The 27,997-nt window shown below is 42.0% G+C and overlaps 1 protein-coding gene across 1 annotated transcript; it reads right to left on the reverse strand.

Moving 5' to 3' along the window:
* Nucleotides 1–1,602: 1,602 nt before the first annotated feature.
* On the reverse strand, nt 1,603–27,327 carry LOC138998938 (ubiquitin-ribosomal protein eL40 fusion protein-like). The gene is made up of 3 exons (XM_070400978.1): nt 27,238–27,327; nt 1,879–1,981; nt 1,603–1,796 (listed from the first exon to the last, which is right to left on the reverse strand). Exons 1-3 carry the CDS (start codon nt 27,325–27,327, stop codon nt 1,603–1,605), a joined length of 387 nt encoding a protein of 128 aa, XP_070257079.1.
* Between the last annotated feature and the right edge of the window lie 670 nt (nt 27,328–27,997).

A 27,997-nucleotide genomic window follows, 5' to 3' on the forward strand; every position in this document is an offset into this window, starting at 1 on the left:
AGGGGGCAGACAGTACACCAGTCGCTATGATGTGCACTGACTGCCAGGGGGCAGATGATCCGACCAGTAGGTTAGCTTGCTGCTGGGGTCCGGGACTGAGCAAGGTGCACCAGAGACGCCCTGGAGCCCTCCCGCAACCCCTCCCTGGCTGGCCAACCTCCCGCATCCCTCCCCAGCACCAGTGGGATCCCTTGGCCTGGCCTACACCCTCTCGCAGTCTGGACCCCTTGGGGGATGTCGGTGAGCCGGTTTCAGCCTGATCCCACAGGCCAGGCTGAGGGACCCCATTGGTGCACGAATTCCCACACTGGGCCTCTAGTTGTAATTAATGCTGCAATGGACATAGAGATGCATATACCTTTTAGAATTAGTGTTTTATGTTTCTTTGAATAAATACTGAGAATTGGAATTGCTGGGTCCTCCTCGTTTCTTTTTATGGCCTTTGATTTAAAGTGTATTTTGTGTGATAGAAGTATTGTGATACCAGTTTTTAAAATTTCCATTTGCATGAAATATCATTTTTCATCCCTTTACTTTAGATCTGAAGGAGGTCTCTTGTAAGCAGCATATGTATGGGTCTTGCTGTGTTATCCATTTAGCCATCCTGTGTCTTTTGATTGGAGCATTTAACCCATTTACATTTAAAGTAATTATTGATAGGTTTGTAGTTATTGCCATTTTATTATTCATATGTTCACCTCCACCTCCACCTCTACCTCTACCTCTACCTCCACCCACACCCAAACCCACACCCACACTCACACCTTCTTTCTCTTGAGTCTTTTTAACATTTCTTGTAATACTGTTGGGTGGTTATTAACTCCTGCTTTTTCTTTTCTGAAAAGCTCATATCTCTCCTTCTATTCTAAGTGATAGCCCTGCTGAGTCGAGTAATTTTGATATACCAGTAGGCCCTTGCTTTTCATTACTTTGAATATTTGGTGCCAGTCCCTTCTACCTTGCAAAGTTTCTACTAAGGAATCAGATGATTATGGGAGCTCTGTTGCAGGTAAGTAGTAGTTCTTATCTTGCTGCATTTCAGATTCTCTCTTTGTCATCAACCTTTGCCATTTTACTTATGATGTATCTTGGTGTGGGCCTCTTGGGTTCATCTTCTTTGGGACTCTGCACTTCCTGGACTTGTGTGTCTGTTTCCTTCACCAGGTTAGAGAAATTTTTCATTCGTACCTCTGTAAATAGGTTTTAATCCCTTATACTTTCTTCTTCTTCTGGTACCACTGTGATCTGAATGTTGTTATGCTTGATGTTGTCCCAGAAGTCTCTTAAGATATCAGCATTTAAAAAAAATTATATCTTTATTGCTGTTCCAATTTTCAGCTACCTTGTCTTCCAAATTGCTGATTTGATCCTCTGCTTCATGTAATCTACTCTAGACTCACTCGAATATATTCTTCATTTCAGTTATTGTATTCTTCATTTGATTGATTCTTTTTTTTTCCCATCTCCATTTTTATGTTCCCCATCTCTTCTTTTGATTTTCTTTACTGTTCTAGTCAATGAAAGGGTAACTTTATTGAGGCCCCAGGGTTCTGGGATTCAGGCAGAAGACTTCCCTGCAGTCGAGGAGCTGGTGGAGGGGCCTTATTTAACCTTCTTAGGGCACAGGTTGTTTTGGTGGCTGCACTTATTTTTGTGGCAGTTGATAGCGTGAGGATACAACTGACTGTAACACATTTGGTAGATCATCTTGTTGCATTTGTACTTCTGGGCAAGCTGGTGGAAGGAGGGTTCGATGATGCCATCCCACAGATGAAGCATCAAGTACAAGGTGGTATTTTTCTAATAATGTAGTCAGAGTGTGACCATCCTCTAGCTATATGCCAGCAAAAATCATATGCTGCTGGTTAGGCGGGATGCCCTTCTTTTCTTGGATTTTAGCTTTGACTTTCTCAATGGCATCACTGAGCTCAACCTCAAGGGTGATGGCCTTGCCAGTCAGGGTCTTCACTGTAGGGCGCGGCTATAGGGTTAAGCCTCGGACTGACCTGTTGGCAAAGCCACAAACAAGTCCCAGCTTAGAGGGCACAGTCCTCTTAGCATAATTAGGCTTGACCTTATGACGCTCCCTAGATCCTTCCTAGGTAGCTAATGAGCTGTGGGAGGTGCAGCAAGTGCTGCCAAAACAAGTGAAACTCACAAGAACATTGTAACTATGGTGACCACTACCTTGTTTACCTCTGGCTATAAAATAAAGGCTCAGCTTGCCAGGCACAGGAAGATCTACCTAGAACAGGGGTGGGCAAACTTTTTTGACTCGAGGGCCACAATGGGTTCTTAAACTGGACCGGAGGGCTGGAACAAAAGCATGGATGGAGTGTTTGTGTGAACTAATATAAATTCAAAGTAAACATCATTACATAAAAGGGTATGGTCTTTTTTTTTTAGTTTTATTCATTTCAAACGGGCCGGATCCGGCCCGCGGGCCGTAGTTTGCCCACGGCTGACCATACTCAGCTTATTCTCTTTGTCATTTCTTCATCCTTTCACCACCAACACTCAGGCTTTTGAACCCTTGGCTGAACTGGTTCTGCACACTTCACAAAGATCTACATCTCTGCATCTGCTGGGGAGGCTTCTCTGCCACCTCATTGAAGAGAAAGATCCTATCTCTTTATTAATGTTCTGAGTTTATCTATGTTTTTCCTACGTTCTTTGAGCATCCTAATCAAAGTATTTTGAATTCTGCATATGGTAGATTGTTTGCCTCTGTTTTGTTGAATTCTTTTTCTGGATTTTTTCCCCCTGTATTTTTCATTTGGGTCATGTTTCTTTGTTTCCTCATTTTAGCTGCTTCTCTCTGTGTATTTCCTTGTATTTGGGTATTTGGTAGATATGTTCCATCTCCTGATCTTGGTCAAGTGGCCTTATGTTGTAGGTGTCCTGTTGGTCCCAGTGGTGCAGTCTTTCATGTCACCAGTGCCAGGTACTCCAGGGGTGTCTCTTGTGTGGATTGTGTGTGCCATTCTGTTGCAGGTGAGACTTGATTGCTATTGGTATGTTAAGGGGAGGTATTGGCTTTCAGGCTGATTAGCTGTGTGGAATGGCTGTGAGTACAGCAGACACACTGTTGTACAGGGGTTGATGCCATGGAGCAGGATTTGGATAAAGAAGAGGGGGTACAAATAATAGTAGTATTATGGAATATTACTCAGCCATGAGGAAGAATGAAATCTTACTATTTGTGACAACATGGATGGACCTAGATGGTATTATGCAAAATGAAATAAGTTAGAGAAAGTCAAATACCATGTGATTTTACTTATATGTGGAATCCAGAAAACTATATTAACAAACAAACTTATAGATACAGAGAACAAACTGATGCTTGCCAGGTGGGTGTGGGGCTAGGGAGCTGGATGAAAAGGGGAAGAGATTAAGAAGTACAAATTGACCCGGCTGGCATGGCTCAGTGGTTGAGCATAGACCTAGGAACCAAGAGGTCATGGTTCAATTCCTGGTCAGGGCACGTGCTTGGGCTTTGGGCTTCATCTCTAGTGCAGGAGGCAGCCGATCAATGATTCTTTCTCATCATTGATGTTTCTATCTCTTTCTCTCCTTCAACCTCTGAAACCAATAAAAATATATTTTTTAAAAAGTACAAATTGGCAGTTACAAAATAGTCACAGGGATATAAAGTACAGCATAAGGAATATAGTCAGTAATATTGTAAAAACTATGTACAATGTCAGGGTGTTACTAGACTTATGGGAGGATCACTGCATAAGCTATATGAATGTCTAACCACTATGCTCTACACTTGAAACTAACATAATATTGAATGTCAACTATAATTGAAATAAAAAGATAACCTCCAGAGAAATATCTGAGTTTATATTCTCCTGATAGGGTTATTGCTTGGAAAAGACAGGTAATCATGATTTATAAACCAATGTTTGATAGAGCATTCCTATAAATCCTTTAGACTGGAAATAAGAAGAGAGAAGAATAAAAGAAACCCTCCCCCACCCCCATAGCTGTTGTCATGCAGTAGAGGGAACCCCAACATCAGTGGTTGTTCCAAAATAATACACAGCACAGAAGTGTTTCAAATCACTGAAAATATCCTACTGTAAGGTCATGTGGCTCCACCTTGTTTGCTCTGGTTCAAGCTACTGCTGAACATGCTTCACCTTCTAACACCAACTGCACACAAAGTAATGGATTAAGTGTCCTTTAACCCCAAACATTTGGGACTAACTTATAGGACATAGCTGTGCCCTGGGTAGTATTGGGCTCAAGGGCCTACACACACTTACCTAAATGACTGATGAAACTTAATGGACATTACTGGTTTTCTTATTAATATCTGATGTAGGTACTATTGGGATAATCAATCATATCCTGAACTTTTATTTCAATACGGGATTAAAGACTTACATTTAAGACTGGAAATCAGAAAACTCCTAGAAGAAAACATAGGCAGTAAACTCTTTGATACTTGTTTTAGAAATATCTTTTTGGATATGTCTCCTCAAGCAAGGGCAACAAAAGCAAAAATAAACAAATGGGATTACACCAAATTAAAAAGCATTTGCACAGTGAAGGAAACTATCAACAAAACTAAAAGATGACCTGCTGAATGGGAGAAAATATTTGAAAATGACACATCCAATAAGGGGTTAATATCCAAAATATATAAGGAACTCATACAACTCAATATCAAAAATATAAAAAATCTAATTAAAAAATGGATAGAGGGTCTGAGTAGATATTTTTCTAAAGAAAACATGCAGATGGCCAAGAGACACATAAAAAGATGCTCAACACCACTAATCATGAGGGAAATGCAAACCAAAACCACAGTGAGCTATCACCTCACACCTGTCAGGTTGGCTAGTATCAAAAGGACAATAAACAAATGTTGGCAAGGATTTGTAGAAAAGGGAACCTCATGCACTGTTGGTGGGATTACAAACTGGTACAGCCATTATGGAAGCCAATATAGAGGTTCCTTAAAAAAATTAAAATAGAACTACCATATGACCCAGCAATTCCTCTTCTGGGTATCTATCAGAAGAAAACTAAACACTAATTTGGAAAGGTATTTGCACACTTATGTTCAGTGCAACATCATTTACAATAGCCAAGATATGGAAGCAACCTAAATGTTCATCAATAGATGGATATGCAATGGAATATTACTCAGCCATAAAACAGAATGAAGTGAAATCTTGCCATTCTGACAACATGGATGCAAAGTAAAATAAGTCATATGGAGAAGGAGAAGTACCAGATAATTTCACTTACATGTGGAATCTATAAGATAAAACAAATGAAAAACAAAACAAACAGATTCATAGACATGAAGAACAAACTGATGGTTGGCAGAGGGGAAGAGGGTAGGGGGGAGGGGGAAAAATGAAGAATAAGAGGAACAAATTTCCAGTTATCAAATAAGTTATGGTAATATAATGCACAGTGTAAGAAATATAGTCAGTAATATCACAGTAACCATATATGGTGCCATATGGTTACTAGACTTATTGTGTTGATCTGTTCCTTAGGTATACAAATGTTGAATAACTATGTTATATACCCAAAACTAAAGTAATATTGTATATTAACTATATTTAGATAAAAATTTATGAATATTTATTTAAACATAAGTGTGATTTTAGATATCAAAATTATAACTAAGCCACAAAATAACCATCATTCAGAACCACCTGAAATCTGGCTGAATGGAAGCCCTATAAGTAGAGAATTAAAGAAGCCACACTGAGACTGGATTAAAGACTTAGATTTAAGCCTGGAAATCAGAAACCAGTAGGAGGGCTGGAGGTGGGGGCCAGCTTTCTCCCAGACAAAAGTGCTGGAAGAGGTCATTGTTCCTCATCAGAGCCCTCCCCCACCACAGAACCAACAGACAGAAGCCATATCTGAGCATCCACTAACCTGGCCCACACTATTAACCCCACCTCCCTGGTGATACTCTGAGACCCTGCCCCACCAGTTTGCAGCTCCACCCAAGCTGTTTGCAGTGGACAGTCCTGGCTTAGGCTTCAGACTTTCCTTAAATCTCTCAAACAAGCAGCAGCTGGCCTCAGCTTCCATACCTCCCGGTAAGTGGCCCCAGACGCTGGAGTAGCAACAGCCTGGCAAGGTTCATATGTTGGCCTCTCCTAGACACCTCCAAGCCCAACATAATTAGCAGCCATCGGCAGGTCACTCTGTAGCTCATGCCAGGTGGCCTTAGGCAGGGCACAGGCAGTGGCTGACATTGTACCCCCTGGGAGGCCCAGAACCAGTGCACCTAATGGTCAGCTTCAGACCATGCCAGATTACAACTTGACTACATCTACCAGTGACACACTCAAAGGATGGACTTGGTGAGCACCAAAGCCCCACTGAAGCATGTCTTGCTCCACAGGGGCATCTCCTGCATAGCAGTTCTCCCACTGTAGTTGCAGCTGGTCCTCACAGCTGATTCGCCTGGGAGTCAATTCCTCCCAGTAACACCAACAGCAATCAAAGTTCAACTACAACAAGACAGTGCACACAGCCCACATAGGGGCACAGCCAGAATGCCCAGCTCAGATAACTGGGGAGGCTGAGCCACTGGGCCGTACAGGACACCTACTGCAAGAGGCTACTCTACCAATTCCAAGAGACATAGTAGTTCTACCTAATACATAGAAACAAACACAGGTAAGCAGCCAAAATGCAGAGACAAGGAAACATGTTGCAAATGAAAGAACAGAAGAAATCTCAAGACAATGAACTAAATGAAATAGAAGGAAGCAAACTACCAGATACAGTTTAAAACAGTGGTTACAAGGATGCTCAAGGAACTTAATGAGAACTTCAAGGAACTTAGGGAGTACTTTTAGGGAACTTAGTGAGAACTTCGGGGAACTTAGTAAAAACAATGACATAAAAAAGGACCAGTCAGAAATTAAGGATCCACTAACTGAAATGAATAATTTACAAGGAATCAACAATCCAGTAGAGGATGCCAAGAATCAAATCAGTGATTTGGAATATGAGGAAGCAAAAACTCCCTATGAGAACAACTAAAAGAAAAAAAGAATCCAAAAATATGAAGATAGTCCAGCTGGTGTGGCTCAGTGGTTGAGTGTCGACCTATGAATCAAGAAGTCCCCAATTCAATTCCCAGTTAGGGCACATGCCTGGGTTGCAGGCTCAATGGCCAGTAGGGGGCATGCAGGAGGCAGACAATTGATGTCCCTTTCTTTGATGTTTCTATCTCTCTATTCCTCTCCTTTCCTCTCTAAAATCAATAAACCATATATTTAAAAAACAAAATAATACAAAGAAATATGAAGATTGTGTAAGGAACCTCTGGGACAACTTCAAGCATACCAACCTTTGCATTATGGGGATGATGGAAGGAGAAGAGAGGGAGCACGAAATTGAAAACCTATTTGAAAAAATAGTGACAGAAAACTTCCCCTAACTGGTGAAAGAAGTAGACTCATAAGTCCAAAAAGCACAGAGAGTCCCAAAAAAGAAGAGCCCAAAGTTGCCTACACTAAGACACATTATAATTAAAGTGCCAAAGTTTAAAGACAAAGAGAGAATCTTAAAAGCAGTTAGTTACCTACAAGGGAGGGCCCATACAATTGTCAGCTGATTTCTTAACAGAAACCATGCAGGCCAGAAGGGAGTGGCAAGAAATATTCAAAGTGATGAAAAGCAAGGACCTACAGCCAAGACTAGCCTACACAGGAAGGCTATCAGTTAGAATTGAAGGTTAGATAAAGAGCTTCACAGACAAGAAAAAGCTAAAGGACTCCATCACCACCAAACCAGTGTTCCATGAAATGTTGAAGTGTCTTTAAGAAGAAGAAAAAAAATTAAAAATATGAACAATAAAATGGAAATAAATACATATCTATCAACAATTGAATCTAAAAAAAAACAAAAAACCACCAGACACATGGAAACATGGAACAGACTGACAAATCTCAGAGTGAAGGGGGTTGGAGGATGGGAAGAAATTAGCCAAAGAACTTAAATGTATACTAGAGGCCTGATGCATGAAATTTGTGCAAGAGTAGGCCTTCCTTCCCTCTGGCCACTGGAAGGCACCTGGAACCTAGGCTTTCCTCCCCACCTCGGCTTCTTCTGGAATGACGGAAGGACGGAAGGACATCCGGTCTAATTAGCATATTATGCTTTTATTATTATAGGTATGTATTAGCTATAAACACAGATAATAGGGTGTTGAAGGCCTGGGGTGGGGTGCTGGACCTGGGTAGATGGGGGCAATAAAGGGGGTAATTAAGAGGGGGCATCAGTAATACTCTCAAAAATAAAGATTTTTTTAAAAAATAAAAAATTTTAAACAAGATCATATCATAATCATCTTTATAAACTATTTTTTATTTAACATAGAGAATTCTGCAATATAAATTACCACAAAATTAGCAGCTTAAAACAACACATATTTATTACTTAAGCATTTTCATTGCCAGACTGAAATCCAGTGTTGGCCAGGTTGCAATCTCATCAGAGAATTGACTGGAGAAACATCTGCTTTCAAGCTCCCTCAGGTTATTGGTAGGATTCATTTCCTTGCAGCTAGAAACTGAGGTTCCTGTTTTCTAGCTGTCAGCAGTGGGTTGCTCTCAGCTCTTAGAGGCCCCTTTCATTCATTGCCATGGGGTCCTCTCCATAGCTCCTCTCACACCATGGTAGCTTCTTCAAAGCCATCAAAGGAGAATTATTATCATGTTTAATGGTAGCATATTATATATATGGTGTGGTTATAATATAATTTTACTATTCTCTGTAGATATGTTTTCTACTTTTCTTTATTATAATACATATTTGGGACTTCTCCAATTAATTCCTTAGATAATGCCCAGAAGTGGAATTGCTGAGTCAAATGGTATGCACTTTTAAAAGTTTTTTACATATTGCAAAATAGAAATCTAATCCCATCATACTTCCAGGAAGAATGCATGAGAGTGCTGGTTTGTATACATACTTTCAAACACTGGCTTTATCCATAAATTTAAGTTTTGCTAATTTACTGGTGAAAAAATATATTTCATTATCTTAATTTGTATTTCTTTGGTGGGGTCAGACATTTTTAAATGGTACTGAACATTGTGAATTGTCTTTTCGTGACTTTTGCTCATTTTGCAATTGCAAAAGTACTTCATATGCTCAGTACTCTGTTGATTGCAAATATTTATCCTAATTTGCAAGCTAATATTTTGGGGCATTGTTGGCCTTATAAAAGTTTACATAAGTCAATTCTATTGATCTCTTTCTTTTTTCTTTTTATTTTTTTATTAAATCTTTATTGTTCAGATTATTACAGTTGTTCCTCTTTTTTCCCCCCCATAGCTCCCCTCCACCCTGTTCCCACCCCCCCCTCCGCCCTCACCCCCCCCCACTGTCCTCATCCATAGGTGCATGATTATTGTCCAGTCTCTTCCCACATCCCCCACACCCCATTCCCCCCCCCCCAAGAATAGTCAGTCCACTTCCTTTCTATACCCCTGATTCTATTGTAATCACCAGTTCATCCTGTTCATCAGATTATTTATTCACTTGATTTTTAGATTCACTTGTTGACAGATGTGTATTTGTTGTTCATAATTTATATCTTTACCTTTTTCTTCTTCTTCCTCTTCTTAAAGGATACCTTTCAGCATTTCATATAATACTGGTTTGGTGGTGATGAACTCCTTTAGCTTTTCCTTATCTGTGAAGCTCTTTTTCTGACTTTCAATTCTGAATGATAGCTTTGCTGGATAAAGTAATCTTGGTTGTAGGTTCTTGGTATTCATTACTTTGAATATTTCTTGCCACTCCCTTCTGGCCTGCAAAGTTTCTGTTGAGAAATCAGCTGACAGTCATATGGGTACTCCCTTGTAGGTAACTGACTTTCTTTCTCTTGCTGCTTTTAAGAGTCTCTCTTTGTCTTTTGCTCTTGGCATTTTAATGATGATGTGTCTTGGTGTGGTCCTCTTTGGATTCCTTTTGTTTGGGGTTCTCTGCGCTTCCTGGACTTGGAAGTCTATTTCTTTCACCAGGTAGGGGAGGTTTTCTGTCATTATTTCTTCAAATAGGTTTTCAATATCTTGCTCTCTCTCTTCTTCTGGCACCCCTATAATTCGGATGTTGGTACGCTTGAAGCTGTCCCAGAGGCTCCTTAGGCTATCTTCGTTTTTTTGGATTCTTTTTTCATTTTGCTTTTCCGGTTGGGTGTTTTTTGCTTCTTTGTATTTCAAATCTTTGACTTGATTCTTGTGATCCTCTGGTCTGCTGTTGGGAGTCTGTATAACATTCTTTATTTCAGTCAGTGTATGCTTAATTTCTAGTTGGTCCTTTATCACAACCTCGAGGGTCTCATTAGATTTCTTGTAGGTCTCCTTAAGTTTGTTGGCGGTTTCTAGAAAATTCTTGAAAATCCTTCAAAGTGTGGTTTTGAACTCTATATCCAGTAGTTTGCTTTCCTCCATTTCTGTCATTTGTGTCCTGTTTCTTTGTCTCAGCATTTTTTATGTTTTGCTGTGTCGATATAGTGGCTTTCTGTGCTAAGTGTCCTATAGGGCTCAGTGGCTCAGCCTCGAGAATTACCTGAGGTAGACTCCCTTGGTGCACCCGCTTGTGGGCTTTGTGCACAGTCTTGTTGTAGTTAAGCCTTGATTGTTGTAGTTAACACTGAGAGGAATTGACCTCCAGGCCAATTGGCTGTGAGAATCAGCTGTGTCTACGGTGGGAGAACTTCTGTGCTGAAGACATCCTTCTGGGGCAAGACTTGCTTCAGTGAGGCTTTGGTGCTCACTGAGTCTGCCCCCTGAGTGTGTCCCTTATGGATCTGAGGAGTTGTAAGTGGATGGTCCCACTCTGACCACTGGGTACACTGGCTCTTGGATCTAAGGAGGTGCTAATCTAGCCCCTGCCTGAGGCTACCCAGCAGAAGCCAGCTGTAAAGCAATTCAGGTTGCCCTGGGGCCTTGGGGCAGCTGCAGTTTGTTAAGTAATTTTCAGATTACAAAGGTCCGGGCCTTTCATATGCAAAAGCCTCCATGCAGGGCGTGGGCAGGGCGGGGTCCCAGGGGATCAACAGGGCGGGCGGAGTGAGCAGTATGGCTGCTGTAAGTCCTGCCCTCAGAGACCCAGGCAATTGCTGGGAGCGCCTCTGAGAGAAAGCTGCCCTCGAGTTCCAACTGATGCCAGACAGTCCCGTTTCTCCCATATGAGTCTGGGTCCCCAGAGACTCACCCGGAACTGGAGCTCAGAGCGTGAGACTCCCTCCCGATTGAAAAAGACAATCATGTCCTCACCCGCCAGCCCTCTCCGCATGCACCTCCGCACCTTTGTGTTTTACTTCAGCACCGCACCTCCTCTGAGTCTCGGTATGCTTTTCTCTTTCCTTCTAGTTGTAGAATTTCCACTCAGCCAGCCTTCCTGTGGTTCTGGTTGATGTCCGTTCCGTCTTTTAGTTGTATTTTTGAAGTGGCTGTGCAAGGCAGCAATCTCCGGTGTTTACCTATGCCACCATCTTGGTTTCTCTGTCTGGTCTCTTTCTTAATGCCTTTTGCCTTTGAGGTCATGCTTAGAAATATCTTCCCATCTAAGGGATGTAAAAAGTTTCCTGCATTTGTGATTTGAAAATACTTATAGTGTCCATTTACATTTAAGTGTTAATTGTTCATGAAGTATTGTGCTGGAGATTTGTTGATTGGTTTAGTGAAACCATGACAAGGGTTTTGTGGCTCTCTGAGTAATTTAATTTCTAGTAATATCCACTTTTTTCCTGAAATTTTGTGGAAACATGTCACTAGTCCCGTGACTTCTGAGATGACTTATAGATGAAATTGACAACATGAATAAATGAACATGATTGACTAGGAGGACCTGGGACAAGCATCAAACCACAAAAGCCCTTAAAAGGAGATTCCAAAATAGCGGGGAGTAAGCGGAAACTAAACAGACATGCTTCCAGGACCAAACTGGAATTACAACTAAAATACAGAAAAACCATCCTGAATAATCAACTGAAGACTAGCTGTAGAGAACCCTGATAACCAAGGACAGAAAGTGGGAACAGCATAGAGAATGGTAGAAAGTGTGGCGGTGCAAAAGGGCTGGCCAGGCTCCCACAGACATCAGCTGAAGTTCTGGAGAGATATCTCAATGGTGTAGAGTTCCCACTAAGAACTCTGAGATCTAAATCCCAAGCTGGTCCCCCCAGCCCAGAGCACCAGAACTGAGAAAGGCGGCCACATAACACCTGGCGGTGAAAAGCCGCAGGGTTGAGACAGCTGGAAATGCAGGTACCCTCTTATAAGGCCAATGCAGAAAATTTCGTGTGCAGACACTCATCTTGGGCTCTGGCAGAAGGAGGGCAGCGAGGACAGGAGCTATGTGACCAAAAGCCAGAGTTGGGGGCTCTGGGATTAGAGCTCAGAAGATAGACACCCTGGTCTCCTGTGTTGACTCATTCCCTCATAATGCAGAGGATATCTTTCTTCCGCAGACTTCTTCCACCCAGGCAGCTTTTTCCTGGGGAGGGGAAGAGTGATTGCCCCACTCTATTGGAAAAATCCTTATCCCACCCTGTGGAGTTTCTGAGGCCCATTAAGAGACTGAGAATAATAATCAGCCTGCAGATAGAAGCAATTGTCCCACATTGTTGGAAAACCACACCCTGTGGTCCATAGCCTGAAGTTAATCAAGATTGAATAACAATCAGACTGCAAGCAGAGGTGGGTCTCTGGAGGCTTTGAGTCTTTGCCTGATCTAATTCGGGGTCTGGCACTAGGAAAAGTAGACATCTTGGTTCTTTCTAAAGGCACCCATCCCCAGTAGAGGGAGTCAAAAGCTGTGGAATGCTGGTAGCTCCAAAGAGGGCTACTCATGGGAAGTCAGAAACAGTGTCTGATACTGTCATGCACTAGAGATTGGGAGTTGTAGCAGCTTTACCTAATACATAGGTACAAACACAAAAAGGCAGCCAAAGCAGGGAGACAAAAAAAACCCAAGTGAAAGAATAAGAGAATTCTCCAGAAGAAGAGCTAAATAAAATGCAGATAAGAAATTTACTAGACATACAGTTCAGAATAACGATGGCAGGGATGCTCAACAGCATGAGAAAAGATATAGTAACTATGAAAAAACACCAATAAAAAATGAAGAATGGCATAGCACTAACAAAGAACACAGTGAAAGAAATACACAGCAGATTAGGGGAAGCTGTGGATTGGATCTGTGAATTAGAAGACAGGGTAGAAAAATATCACTCAGGCAGAGAATCAAAACGAAAAAAAAGAATTGGTTGGGATGCATGCAGAAGACAACCAATACGTGTGTTTTTCTCACATTGATATTTCTCTCTGGGTATTCCTCTCTTTTCCACTCTCTCTAAAAAATCAATGGAAAAATATTCTTGGGTGAGGATGAAAAAAATAAAAAACAAACAGGACAGCTTAAGGGAGCTCTGGGACATGAACATAACAGTATTTGCATCATAGGAGTGCCAGAAGGTGAAGTAAGTGAGCAAGGAATACTAAATGTGATTGAAGAAATAATGGCAGAAAACTTCCCTAACCTATTGAAGGAAAAAGTCATACAAGTTCAGGAGACACAGAGAGTCCCAAGCAGGAGGAACCCAAAAAGGCCCATGCCCAGACACATCGTAATTAAAATGTCAAAATTTAAAGACAAAAAGAATCTTAAAGGCAGCAAGTGTAAAGCAAATTGTTACCCTCAATGGAGCTCTCATAAGGCTGACACCTGATTTCTCATAAGAAACTCTACAGGCCAGTAAGAAATGGCATGAAGTACTCAAGGTAATGGAAAGCAAGGATCCCAAGATTACTATATCCAGCAAGACTGTCATGCAAAATAGAGAAATAAAGAGCTTCCCAGACAAAAAAAAAAGGCTAAAGTAGTACATCACCACCAAGCCTGCATTACAAGAAATGCTAAAGGGACTGCTATAACGAGAAGAAAAAGTAGAGAGAGAAACTTAGGCATAAGAATTAAAATGGCAATAAAGAAGCATCTATCCATAATAACCTTAAGTGTAAATGGATTAAATGCTCAATCAAAAGACATAGGATAGGTCAGTGGCTAAGAAAACATGACCCAAATATGTGCTGTCTACAAGAGACCCACCTCAGAACAAAACTCACACGGAATGAGAGTGAAGGGATGGAAATAAATTTTCAAAGTGAATGGGAAAATAAAAAGCTTGGGTAGCAATACTCATATCTGACAAAATAGATTTCAAAATGAAGGCTATAACAAGAGACAATAAAGGCGACTACGTAGTACTAAAGGAATCAATCTTACAAGAGGATATAACCTTGGTAAACATATATGCATCCACTGTAGAAGCACCTAAATAAATAAATATATATATATATAAAATTTATTTTTACAGAGAGGAAGGGAGAGGGATAGAGAATCAGAAACACTGATGAGAGAGAAACATCGATCAGCTGCCTCCTGCACACCCCCCACTGGGGATGTGCCTGCCACCAAGGTACATGCCCTTGACCGGAATCGAACCCGGGACCCTTTAGTCCGCAGGCTGACGCCCTATCCACTGAGCCAAACCGGTTAGGGCTATTTTTTAAAACTTCAAGAAGACTTTAAGGGAGTGATCAACAGCAATACAGTCATAGTAGAGGATTTTTAACACCCTGCTGACTTCACTGGGTAGATCTTCCAGACAAAAAGTTAACAAGGAAATAGTGACCCTAAATGACACACTGGATCAGATGGATTTAATTGATACTTATAGAATATTTCACCCCAAAGCTGCAGATTATACATTCTCCAGTACACATGGGTCATTCACCAAGATAGACCACATGTTAGGACCCAAAACAAGTCCTACTAGAAGCCTACCTCCAAAAAACAAGAAAAAGTGATATTAAACTATTTAACCCTACAACTTAAACAACTTAAAAATTAGAGAACAACAAGAAGAGCCCAGAGTAAGTAGGAGGAAGGAAATAAATATTAGTGCAAGAACAAATGACATAGAGACAAAAATAAACAAACAAACAAACAAACAAATAATAACCAAGAGCTGGTTCTTTAAGAAAAATAAACAATATTGATGAACCTTTAGCCAGACTCATCAAGAAACAAAGAGGACCCAAATAAATAAAGTCAGAAATGAAGTGGTGAAGTAACAAATGACGTCAGAGAAATACAAAGGATTCTAAGAAAATACTATGAGCCAATAAGCTGGACAATGTGAGTGAAATGGACAAGTTCCTAGAAAAATACAATCTTCCAAAACTGAATAAGCATGAATCAAAAATCTGAATAGGCCAATAATAATTGATGAAATTGAAGCAGTAATAAAAAAAAACTGCCAGCAAACAATAGCCCTGGTCCAGATGGCTTCACAGAAGAGTTTTAACCAACATTCAAAGAACTAACACCTGTGCTCCTCAAACTATTCCCAAAAATCCAAGAGGAAGGGACACTTTCAACTTATTTTTATTAGGCCAGCATTATCTTAATTCCAAAACCAGATAAAGACACTTCAGAAAAAGAGAATTACAAGTCAATATCCCTGATGAACATAGATGCAAAAATCCTCAACAAAATATTAGCATATCGAATACAGCAATATATTTAAAAGATCATACAACACGATCAAGTGGGATTTATTTCAGGGATGCAAAGCTGGTACAATATTCACAAATCAGTAAACGTGATGTATCACATAAACAAATTGAAGGACAAAAACCACATGACCATATGAATAGACGCAGTAAAAGCATTCGACAAAACCCAATACTCATTTTTTGTTTTAAAGAAAAACTCTCAGCAAAGTGGGAATAGAGGGATCATACTTCAACATAATAAAGGCCATATATGACAAACCTACAGCCAACATCATACTCCACATCAAAAACTAAAATCATTTCCCCTAGGAACAGGAACAAGAGAGGGATATCTGCTTTTACCTCTCTTAATCAACATATCACTGGAAGGACTAGGCACAGTGATCCAAGAAGCAGAAAATGTGAAAGGCATCCAAACTGGAAAGGAGGAAGTAAAACTCATTATTCGCAGATGACATGATATTGTACATAGAAAACCCTAAAGACTCCATCAAAAAACTAGATTTAATAAGTGGATTCAGCAATGTAGCAGATACAAAGTTAACACCCAGAAATCAATGGTATTTTTATACAGCAATAATGAATTCTCAGAGTAACTACATCAACAATCCCATTTACCATTGCAACAAAGAAATGAAGATACTTAGAAATAAACTTAACCAAGGAGGTAAAAGACTTGTACTTAGAAAACTATAGGACATTGCAAAAAGGGATAGAGGAAGATATAAACAAGTGGAGGAATATACCATGTTCATGGATTGGTAGAATTAACATCATTAAAATATCCATACTACCCAAATCAATCTGTAGATTAAATGCAATCCCTGTTAAATTACCAATGTCATATTTCACAGATATAGAACAAATACTCCAAAAATTTATTTGGAACCAAGAAAGACCACGAACAGTCGCAGCAGCCCTGTCTCAGAGGGACGGCAGGGGTGGGTAGGTGGTGGTTGGGAAGAAATCAACCACAGAACTTGTATGCATATATGCATAACCCATGGACACAGACAATATGTTGGTGAATGCGTGAGGAGGGAGGGCGGAGTCGGCTAGAAGAGGTCAATGGGGGAATGAAGGGGGCATATGTAATTCTGCCAACAATGAAGATTAAAACAAAAAACAAAAGCCCTTAAGAGTGCAGGATGATCTTGCTACAACACAATTACTGTAGAAAGCAATCATGTTGAGTTCAAGGGCACCGAGGTTTCTGTTGAGAACGCAGTTATTCATGGCTGCGAGTGGGAAACCAAAGATGTCTAGGCAGTAGTGGCAGCTGAGACTGAGCTTGGCCCTGGCTGGAGTGTAAGGCAAGCATCTCAGGTTTCCTCACTCTTTTTCCACAGTGAAATTCAGAGAAGACCGGTCCAATGGAAATTCTGGTCACCAGACAACCAAAGGAGGTTTTGTGAGCTTTGATGTCTCTTAAATGAAGGAAAGCATGAAATGAAGAAGCAGAAGCAGGTATTAAATTAGAATGCTCTTGACTTGTTTTCCTGAGATTCCTAGCTCTTAGCACAGAGCAGGCTTAATGTGGGCTCTCAGTAAATGCTAATTTCCAACCCCTTCCCCTGACCAGTCCTCCTACTTGTTTCAACCCCATCACTTCGCACAGTGACTGGCAAGTTAGGCACTTAGTGAATGTTTATGGACTAAATGATTGGATGATTTGAAGAAACAAACACATGGGCATTCAAGAGGAAGGTTAGTTACCTACATGCCAACAATCAGAGTAGCCCCTTTAATGGATGCCCGTTTCTACATTAAATGCTGTACACACTCAGTTCATTTAATACTCATGATATCCCCACAGGATAAAATATTAGTATTCTCATTTTGTACGTGAAGAAACAGAAGCTCAGAGAGGAACGAAAGTTATTCAATTAAGTGGAGAAATCAAGGTTTCAAACCCTGCACTGTCTGATTACAATGCCCAAGTAGTTTTCCCGTATCCCTTCCTAGCCTCGAAAACATTCACAGATCACTATGGCAAGAAAACTCTAATCATTGTATAGGCATGTGTATACTCCAGGCATTTGAGGTAGGTGTTTATCTTCCCAAATGGACAAGGCCTACTCCCACAGATTGTGCAGGTCACATGAGCTAGGGAGGACTCATTAACCTTCCCAATTCCTTTACTCAGCTCCCCTGAGAAGGAAGATGCCAGATGGTCAATGAGCTGCTCACTTCCTCAGCTGCACAGCTCTTTCCAGGCAGGCTTGGAATTGGCTAGTGGCTGTGAGAGCTGGCATGTTCAAGCTCAGCTAGAGCCTTACTACTGCTTATTAAACCTGTTCAAAAGGCAGCCACCATGTCAGTATAGTAGAAATCAGAGTGTACTGGAAAGGCTGGTGGATGAAGGATAGGAGAACTGGGTTCCTGCTCACTGTTTTATTAATTTGTTCACTCAGCGACTGCATTTTTGAAATATCTATTATGTGTCAAGTGTTGTGCTCTATTCTATGTATTTAGCAAGAAAGGGTTGAGGAGATCATCACATAATGATTTCTTCTGCTGACATGGAAATTATGATTAATATATGTAACTATCATCCTAAGCAAGTTAAATGAATGTCTGTGTGCTCCTGTCTCAGGAATTAAGCCACACTGAAGGAAGAGAGAATGGGGCTCCCACAGATGTGTGTGCTGGCTGGCTTTCAGTGTTTCTTTTGGACAATGGAGAAGTTCCCCTTGGTGTTGTAAGTTAAGAGAGTTATGATTATTTGTTATCATAACTCACAATTTCTGCCCTAAGGAACGTTCAAGAACAGGGCAGGGTAGCCAGGCTGTCATTCCTGCAAAAACATCTGCCTGGTAATCTCCACTGTGCCTGCTCCAATCAGTAGACTGCCCTCTGAGTTAAGCCCAACTCTCATGGGTGAACCATCGCTGTTTGGGGGTCCAGGGCTGTCTGGTCACTCCAGCCGAGGCAGCTCAGCGTTCTGGTAGAAAGAAAGGGCTGTCTGAAGCCCTGTGGCTGCTCTTCATTTCTTGGTGCCTTAAATTCCATCTCATTGTGACAAAGTACGGCTCACTGCAGGAGAGGAAGTCCTGGTCTGGCAGTTTGGAAGAGACAAATTTTCCTCTAACTTTAAGTACTTTGAGTCAATGGTGCCACACCTGTACATACTCCTTCAACTAAACCCTGCCAGGTAGTGTCTTACACCTGAAAACCACTTTTTATGTCCTTCTCATTACCCCTTACAAAACCCCTGTGGCGTGTCTACTGTTCTCATCCTACAGATGAAGAAACAGGGGCTCAAATGTAATGATACTGTGAACTGCAGAGATGGCATGAGGTGGAGCTGGTGTCAGCCCCATGTCTGTGTGATGCTCTGGCCCTTGTGTGGAGGCAGGACTCTAACTTGCTTCTAAGAATTCCCCTCCCATTCCACCTCCATGCACAAACCCTGTATAGTCCTTGGAACTGAATCTGATGGGCTTTACTGTTGTAATTAGGTTATATTACTTGGTACAGTTGATGGTAAGAAAAAGAGAGGACCCTACTGGGCCTAACCTAATTACGCCAGACTGTCAGAGGCGGAGAATTTCCTCTAGCTGGTAGCAGCAGCAGAAGTGAGAGATTTGAAGTATGGGAAGGATCTGATGCACTGTTTTTGGCGTGAAGGTGGAGGCAGCCATGTGGAAAGGACAGAGTGGCTTCCAGCAGCCAAGAGCCAGCAGTCAGCAAGGAAAGATGTCTTTGGTCCAGCAAGTGAGAGAACTGAGCTTGGGAGTGGCCCTTCCCAGTGCCTCTAGGTGGGAACGCAGCCCAACTGATGCCTGAATTTCAGCCTTTTGAAACCCTGAGCAGGGAACCAGGCACATAGGGCCAGGCTTCTGACCCAAACCGTGAGCTAATAAATGAGTATTGTCTTAAGCGACTGAGTTGGTGGTAATTTGCTTTGCTGCAGTAGAAAACTATTTTTCTTGTTAAATCTCAGGACTAGGAGCAAATATTTTAACCTTTGTTCTTCGTTTTTGTTTGAAAGAGTTACATATGATCTTTAAGGTTCCTTCTAGCTCAGATGATTCTAAGGTTCTTAAATCAGTGTTTTTGTAAGGACTGAAAGAAAATAATGCATATGAAAGCTCTTCAATCTTGAGAAAGTGTACCAATGAAAGAGAATAATAGTACTCAGTCTAATAATGTTTCTAGTCATCTTATGGCCTCCTGGGATCTTCTAGGTCAGTTTCCCATGAAAGTAATCTGTATTTTAGGGCCACATCAGTGGACATACAGGGAAGAGAAAGAGTTTCTAACTGCGGAGGGCCCCCTCTTTGTGGCAGACGCCAAGGAGCACATGGAGGCAGGTTGCCCTCCAGCATCCTACAGCTCCGGGAGGGGCTGTGGGAATGAGATGCAGCCTGAATGTGATGTCCTCCTGAAAGAGCTGTGATGACAAAGTGATCTGAAGCTCCTGAGGGGGAGGGAGGGTCTGTCAGAGGCATCTATGAGCCTGGGCTGCATTTTGAAGGTAAGTAGTTTCCCAGGCAGGTAGGGCTGGAGCAGCCCAGAGGCCACAGCACGTACAGAAGGTGGATCACACTTGTGAAACTAAATCCCAAGTGGGTATTCATTCAGAGGAACTGTTAGTTGGGAGATTGTTGCTGGAGCACGTGGGGTGGAGAAGCAGGAAGGGTTAGGGTGCCTGTGTTCTGACCTGATATCATTTCTCTAACTTTCAGCCCACATCATCACTGCTCATTCATTCCGAATCTTGTGCCTGTGCCTTCTGGGGGATAGTTTTGTTGAACTTGACCTTCGCTGGTTAGAATTATCAGTTCAGTAAGCGCACACTGAATCTCTCCTCATCTACAGGGCTGGAATCAGAATTGCTGAATTGCAAACAGCTCCAGGGCCAGAGTTCTCAGCCTTTCACATCTTGACATCACAAGTCACTCAGCACAATTTTTTGCACACAGCAGATGCTCAGTGTCAGATTAAACTTAACTTGAGGTAAATTGAATTAACACACATAAAAAAAGAGCAGAGATTAGATCAAATCTCTGATGGGTTGTGCTCAAGCTTTTTGCACACACTAAACCCGAGTGGCCTCAAAGCACAGTGCCTCCTGGTCTGAGAGCACTTCTCCTGATGCATTTGCATTGAAAGCCCTTGTTCCTGACAAAAGTCCTTCCTTTGCCAGGTGAGCTTGGAGGAAATCCCCTCTCCACACTAGATGCAAGCTATTCTCATCAGCCCAGAGGCTTGACTGTGACTCCAGACACCTGCTCTGGGAGTTGTTAGTTAAATTACACAACAATTATGGGTAATAGTGTGAGACTAACTGAAGAATTATTAAGGTGGTTGCTAAGCATTGCTAATTTTCTACCACCATTATTTAGAATTAAAGATCAGACAAGATGAAAACTTGGTTGGTCAATCTTTTGTTTCTGGTGGGAAGATATTTTCCCTCTGAAATCTTTTAAGTTTCAATCTGGAAGAAACCTTATAGGTTACATCTTTTTCTACTATGTAGTTTACCGTTCATTTATTTATTGAACAAATGTTAATTTTTGACTGACTACTATGACTCAGAAACTGGACTGACCTCTAGGTTTGAGCTGCAAATGGATCAATGTGGTTCCTTGCCTTATATGAGGTGTAAAATGTAGAATTTAGACATTTCAAGAGTGTAAAGTAGCCTGATGTCCAAGGGCAATATTATCTAGAAGTGTGGTCTCAGGAAATTAACCTAGTCCAGGGAGGTGAGATTCTCAGGAAGTAATATTTAGGTGATAACTAAAGGTAAATGTGAGTTACCCAGTGAAGGGAGGTGGGAGGGATTTCAGGCCAAATAAATAAACACATTCATGTAATACAATTCTATAAATAAACTTAAAAATCAAGGTTAAATTTCTAAAGGATAAAGCATGCTTTAAGTGGAGAAAACAAAAGTTAAAATTTCAGACTTGGACTGACCTCATTTCTTTTACTGTGAATTGTGTCACCTTTGGTAGTTAAATATCAATGCACATATTGTGTGTCAACAAGTTTTCTTAGAGTCCTAGTCGGTATTTTTTGATATGGAAGATCTCTGCTTTAAAATACAACTGTAACGTAGGTTCCCAACTTTATTGAGAAAGATACATATGATAATCTGCCTTCCCCTATGGGTCGTATTTTGAAAGGTATCTGTCAATCAAAATGCAATTATTTTTCTTCCCCCCCCCCCTCCCCAGCACACTCTATTATCTGGATAATCTTGGTTGCATTATTAAGTTGATATAATACTATTTAAAAGCAAAAAAACAAACAGTAACAGATAAGCACTACAATAAGTATGGTGATCACATTGTAAGGTATATATATCATATACCAACTATATTAAATTTTTAAAAATAAATTTAAAAATACAAGCAAAAAAGGGGGGAGATATTTTTTTTTGTTTTATTTAGCCTTGTAAAACCATAGCTCTGCCTTAAAAAATCATTTCACTTCTTCATGGACTATTTTCTTGTCAGAAAATGGAAATGGTAAAATCAGTATAGTAGCACCTACTTAAGTAACTGTGAAAAAGCATGAACTTCATATGTGGGCACTTAGTAAATGTTTATTCTATAGCCTTTTTGTGAGCAAAAGTTCCATTTTATCATCTTATTGATCCCCATTCATATCACGGAGGGTCCCTGGGATCTCATTCTTGGGAGTCTAACCCTGATTGAGTTCAACCTTCTTCTTTTATAGATGAAGAAACCAAGACCCAAAAGAGAGGAAATGACCCGATTTCTGCCCTTGACTTTACATTGTATTTCAGTTTATTTGCAGTCATTATAAAGAAGCAGTTAGTGAAAAAAGGGCCTGGTGCCTCCCAAATATGCCCATATGGCAGATGAGGAGTGGGCACTGGGCAAAGGCATACACTGCAGTACAGAAGGAGGTGGGGACCAGACTAGGCAGGGCCTCTTGGGCCTTTTAAATTGCTTAGGTCTCTGTTCTAAGGTGTGGGGAACCAATAATGTTCATTGTTGGTTATATTTGGAACATTTTGACAACTACATTTTTTATTTTTCATCTATTTGTTTGGAATAGTCTAATCACAGGTTTAAAGTTAAAAAGTGTTATTGTGTCAGCTGATGGCAAGAAATTAAACTTTCTAATGAGGATAATTGCCAAAAGCAGTGAGGGTACATGGCGAGAGAGGTAGGTTGGATGTGGACGGATACCCTTGACTGCAAGTGTTGTTGTGACACTGGGCACACCACTGAGGAGTGCCCATCCTGGAAAAGTGTGTCTCGCAGCAGTATTCTTAGCATAGATCATTATGGATCTGATCACATTCAAACTAGCTGTGCCAGATGAAGATTTAATCTGTTTAAAGAACTTTAGAAATATGTTCTTAATATTGGGATTTCTTATTTGGTTTTCTTTTATTAAAAACCCTGAGGAATGAAGAGGTTGAGTTTGAAGAAGCCTGGATCTAGAATATCTTTTATACCAGCTATAAAGCAGTGACCCTAGTATCACACTAAGAGTATCTTCCATTTATCTCCATCCCACACCTCCCTCCTGTGTTCCCAACACTATATTTAACAGTCTATTAGACATCTGTACTTGCCTTATCCCACAGGTATCTACAACTGAACATTCTAAAACTGGATTCTTGCTCTTTCACCAAACTGCTTCTCCTTCCAGATGAGTCCATAGAACTACCTTTGATCCATCAGCCCAGATAAGCAACCAGGATGCATCCTCTATCCTTCCTTTTTCTCCCTGCTCATTGGCCATCCATCTTGTGGACTCCACCTCCTCAGAACCACCTGGGTTAACATGCTCTCTTCCACTTACAGTATGGCCGCCCTAATCTGAGTCCACATTTGGCCAGTGACTACACCTGCCTCCTGAGTGATCACTCAGCCTCATCCAACCGCTTTCATCCAACCGCTTCAGTCCTCTGTACTGTCCTCCCAGGAAGCTTTCCACACTACACATCTGGTCATTCCACTCCCTCTTCACATGCCTTCTTTGCTTCCACATCCTTCAAAAATCCAAACTCCTTAGGGTGGCATGCAAAGTGTTTCATGATCTTGCCCTGCCTGTGTTCCTAGCATCATGTCTCCCACCCTCTTCCCTCAATCCTGAAATGTATTTATGTACTCTTTGGGCAGCTTTTCAGATATACCCAGCCCTTCCAAGAAGCCTTTTCCCTCTACTCCACTCCATCCTTAGGAATGTATAATTGCAGTATGTTACATACACAATGTGTTTTACACACATAATCATGTAACTCTGAGGGTGCAACTCTGTAAGCACCAGGACATGCCAACCTGAGTGAGAGTGAGTGATGGCAGGGCAACAAAGTTCCCTTGGAGTGTTGTGTCCTGGGAAAAGGCAGCCATGCTGGTGGCCCATGTCCCTGCTCTGACTGTTGGACACTGCAGAGGTGCCGGGCAATGAGGCAAGAAGCTCGCACAGCATCCATGCTGGGTCTCTGGCTGCCTTGGCAGCTCCTGGACCTGGATCTGCCAGGTGCTGCTGTGTTCCCCACAGGGGACTGCATGAGCCATCAAGAATGTTCTGCGCCAAAGCCGGTTTGGCTCAGTGGATAGAGCGTCGGCCTGCAGACTGAACGGTCCCGGGTTCGATTCAGGTTAGGGGCATGTGCCTGGGTTGCGGGCACATCCCCAGTGGGGGATGTGCAGGAGGCAGCTGATCGATGTTTCTCTCTCATCGATGTTTCTAACTCTCTATCTCTCTCCCTTCCTCTCTGTGAAAAGTCAATAAAATATATATAAAAAAAAGAATGTTCTGCTACTCAGACAGAGGCAGTGGCCACCAGAGCTCCCCCAGAGCCCAGAATTCTGTGATAAAAGGAAGGATATCAGTGGGATAGATGCATTGTCTAAGTCAGTGGTTCTCAACCTTCCTAATGCCGCGACCCTTTAATACAGTTCCTCATGTTGTGGTGACCCCCCAATTTCATTGTTATAAATTGAACATAATTAAAGCATAGTGATTAATCACAAAACAATATGTAATTATATATGTGTTTTCTGATGGTCTTAGGTGACCCCTGTGAAAGGGTCATTTGACCCCCAAAGGGGTCGCGACCCACAGGTTGAGAACCGCTGGTCTAAGTGCTTCCCAGAGGCAGAATGGAGCCTGTGGGCTTCGGATACAGGGACAGGCCTAGATTCGAAACAAGAATGAGCCTTTGATGACGAAGCCTAATAGAGGTTAGCGAGCCCTTGTCACCGAGAGGGTGCAGGCAGGGCTCTGTGGCTACATGGTGCTGCAGGGGGGTGTCCAGCAGAATAGTGCAGGTCAGTGTTCAGACCTGAATGTGCGCCACATCACCAGGGCTAGGAAGACGGGTGCTGGGTGTTTGGGGACGAGCAGTGTCTCAGACAGCTTGGGCTGCTGTAACAAAGTACCACACACTGGGGGGCTCAAGCAACAGAAACTTATTTCTCCCAGCTCTGGAGGCTGGAAGTCTGAGGCCAGAGTGTCGGCATGGTTGGGTTGCAGACCACCATCATCTCACTGTGTCCTCACATGGTGGAAGAGGTGAGAGCACTGTTTTATAATGGCACTAATCCCATTCATGAGCGCTCCACCCTCATAACCTAATCTCTTCCCCAAAGCTCCACCTCCATCACATTTGGGTAAGGGCTTCAAAATAAAAATGTTGCAGACACAGACTCTCAGTCTATAATGCTTACGTGTTGGAGACCAGGTGTAAGCTGACATGGTCCTTACACCTGAAGGGGCTAGCAAGGCTGGGACCCTTACCCACACAGTTTTCCCAGACTTGTTTGGATGGCGGTTATCAGTAGAATGAGAGCAACCTTTGTAGAATGAGAACAGCCTTTCATGGCTTATCAAGAAGTCTGTAACTATTTACTGAGATTTGCTGTACTGAGAATTTGTCCTTCTGCTCTGTCCCTTCCTTAGAGATTAAGAGGAACAAAGAATACATTCCACTTGACAGACCTCCTATTGAGTGTCTTGTGTATAAAAAGCATTGTGTGGTTAATAAACTTGCTGCAATTCCTCGATTGAGCTGTAGTCCTCCCAATCCCGCTCTCCTGTCTTTCTTTCTTTTCTCAATTCCCACCTCCCTACCTCAGCCTGGCTCAACCTGTCAGGCTGGCCCTGACACTTAGGTCCAGAGAAGGGCCTGAGGATTTGCATGTCTAACAAGTTTATACTTTAAGAACACCTGGTGCAGATAATCCTGATATTTGATAAACCCTGCAGTAACTGTCCCCCAATGACCAAATATCACTCAAGAAATTAATTCTGAAACTGGATTGATTGCTTAATCTCTTTGCATTTCACGTTTTCTATGGCAACACCTGCAACTCTGCTCACTGAAAATGAGTAGGGCAGTCTGAGCCCTCTGTCCTTCACTGCCATCTAGAGAAACATGAGAAGGTAGCCACAGACAAGACACCACCGCAGACCTTACTCAGCCCTGAGACTTCCATGAGTTGGAAGGACCACACCACCTCCTCCTGCTCTCATTCTGGTTGGCAAGTGTGTGTTTGGAAGGTTTTTGGTCACTTTCACATTGAGAAAGATCATTTGCAGGTGTAACAGTGACCTTCAAAGGTATTTCTGGGTTAGGAGGAGACGTCTGACCACCATGATAAGCCTGTGGACTAGTACAGATTTTGAACATTCAGGCATGTTGCTGTTGACTGAATTTGGCAGACACTCACTACCCTTTTCAAAGATATCAAATATGATGGAGCTATGACTTAAGAAAATGGGCAATTGCCCATTTAGCAAACAACAGGGAAGATGGTGCTGAGTCCAGCTCTAGCTTTTCCCCTGTGCTAGTTTCCTATTATTAGTAACAGATTACCAGAAACTCACTGACATAAACAACACACAATCATCATTCTGAAGGTGTGAGATTGGTTTCAAGGGGCTATCATCAAGTTGTCAGCAGGGCTGGCTCCTGCCAGGGGTCCCAGGGCTCTTGTTCCAGCATCTAGAAGTGTTCAGCAATCTAGAGAAGGGGCTGTGTGTAACTTAATAAAGGGTCCAGAGACGAAATATAATTTTGAAAGGCATTCGGGGTTCAGAGGAGCCCAGCTAAAGAAACTAAGATCTCCTCATCTCAGGACCCCATGCTTTTTATTAACACAAATTGTCCTGAGGCGAGGCAGAGATATACACTTGAAAGGGTCACGATTCCTATACACAGTCCATTGTCAGAATGGGGAGAATTAGCCTCTTCAGGCTGTTCAGGTGTTTAACCAGTAGGAGGCAATAACATGTAGATTAAGATGCCCTGAGCTGTCTGGCAGCAAGCAATGATTTTAATGCATCCTTTTCAGGTTTGGGATAATGCCCTCAGCCATTCCCAACAGGCAATAACATATGTGACTCAGCCCTTGTTGAGTCCCCAAGTTTCATCAACCTTTCGATGAAACCTTGCAATTATGACATGCTGGAATTGGCTTCCGGCACAGGGGTGAATCCATTTTCTTGCTGTTTCCAGCTTCTGGAAAGAATCACTCCAACCGTGGCTTTCATCATCACATCTGCTTCTCTGACTCTCCTGCCTCCATATTATAAGGACCCTTGGAGTTACATTGGATCCATTCAGGTAATCCAGGAAAATCCCCATCTCAAGAACCTCAACTCAACCACATCTGCAAAATCCCTTTGCCACATAAAGTACCTGGTCACAAGATCTTGAGATGAAGATGTGGACATGTTTGGGGGCAATTATTCTGTATCCCATGCCCTGGAAGAATGCTGACCCAGCCATGTTTCCGAATCACAGAGCAGGTGACCCCAGGCTGTACGCTGAAGACTGAGCAAGGAGCTGCATAGAGGGCACTGTTGGCACAGGGAACCCAGGGAGGACTAGGGGCAGAACTGCAGAGTCAGCATCTGTGCATGGGGTCTTAGTAACCTGCTGGAAGAAAATTCCAGCAGGTCAGAATTAAGCAAGAAGTTCATCAGAAGGCTGGTGGATCTTGGGGCTTCAGCAGGGCTGAAAATCTGCCTATGTTATTACCTGGTGCTGAAACAGCTGTAGGCATTTTACCTAACCTGATCATCTTTTCCTGTTTACCTGCTGCTGGCAGAATAGCTGAAGGAATATCCCCTAACCTGATCATCTTTTCCTGTTTATTGAACTTTACCTGTTTGCATTCCTAAAGGGCCTGTGTGTTTTCCAGCAAATACAAAGCGGTGGGTCCGGAGATTCAGAGAGCCCACTTCACTAGAAAGTGAAGCCTCCCCTGGTTCCCCCATGCCTTCCAAATTTATATGTCATGTGTAGTTTATTAATTTACGTCATAGTGTTGTAATGTACCCCGCGAATCACAGAAGGACGCCTCAAGAAGTCGAATTAAAGAGTCACATTTATTGCAATCTGGGACTATGAGGGGACATTCCCAAATCTCATAGCAATAAGATGGTGGCAAAACCAG

The sequence above is a fragment of the Myotis yumanensis genome, unplaced genomic scaffold (genome assembly GCF_028538775.1).
Source record: "Myotis yumanensis isolate MYYU_CA2020_CCGP unplaced genomic scaffold, mMyoYum1.0.hap1 SCAF_21, whole genome shotgun sequence".
NCBI classification, from domain to species: Eukaryota; Metazoa; Chordata; class Mammalia; order Chiroptera; family Vespertilionidae; genus Myotis; species Myotis yumanensis.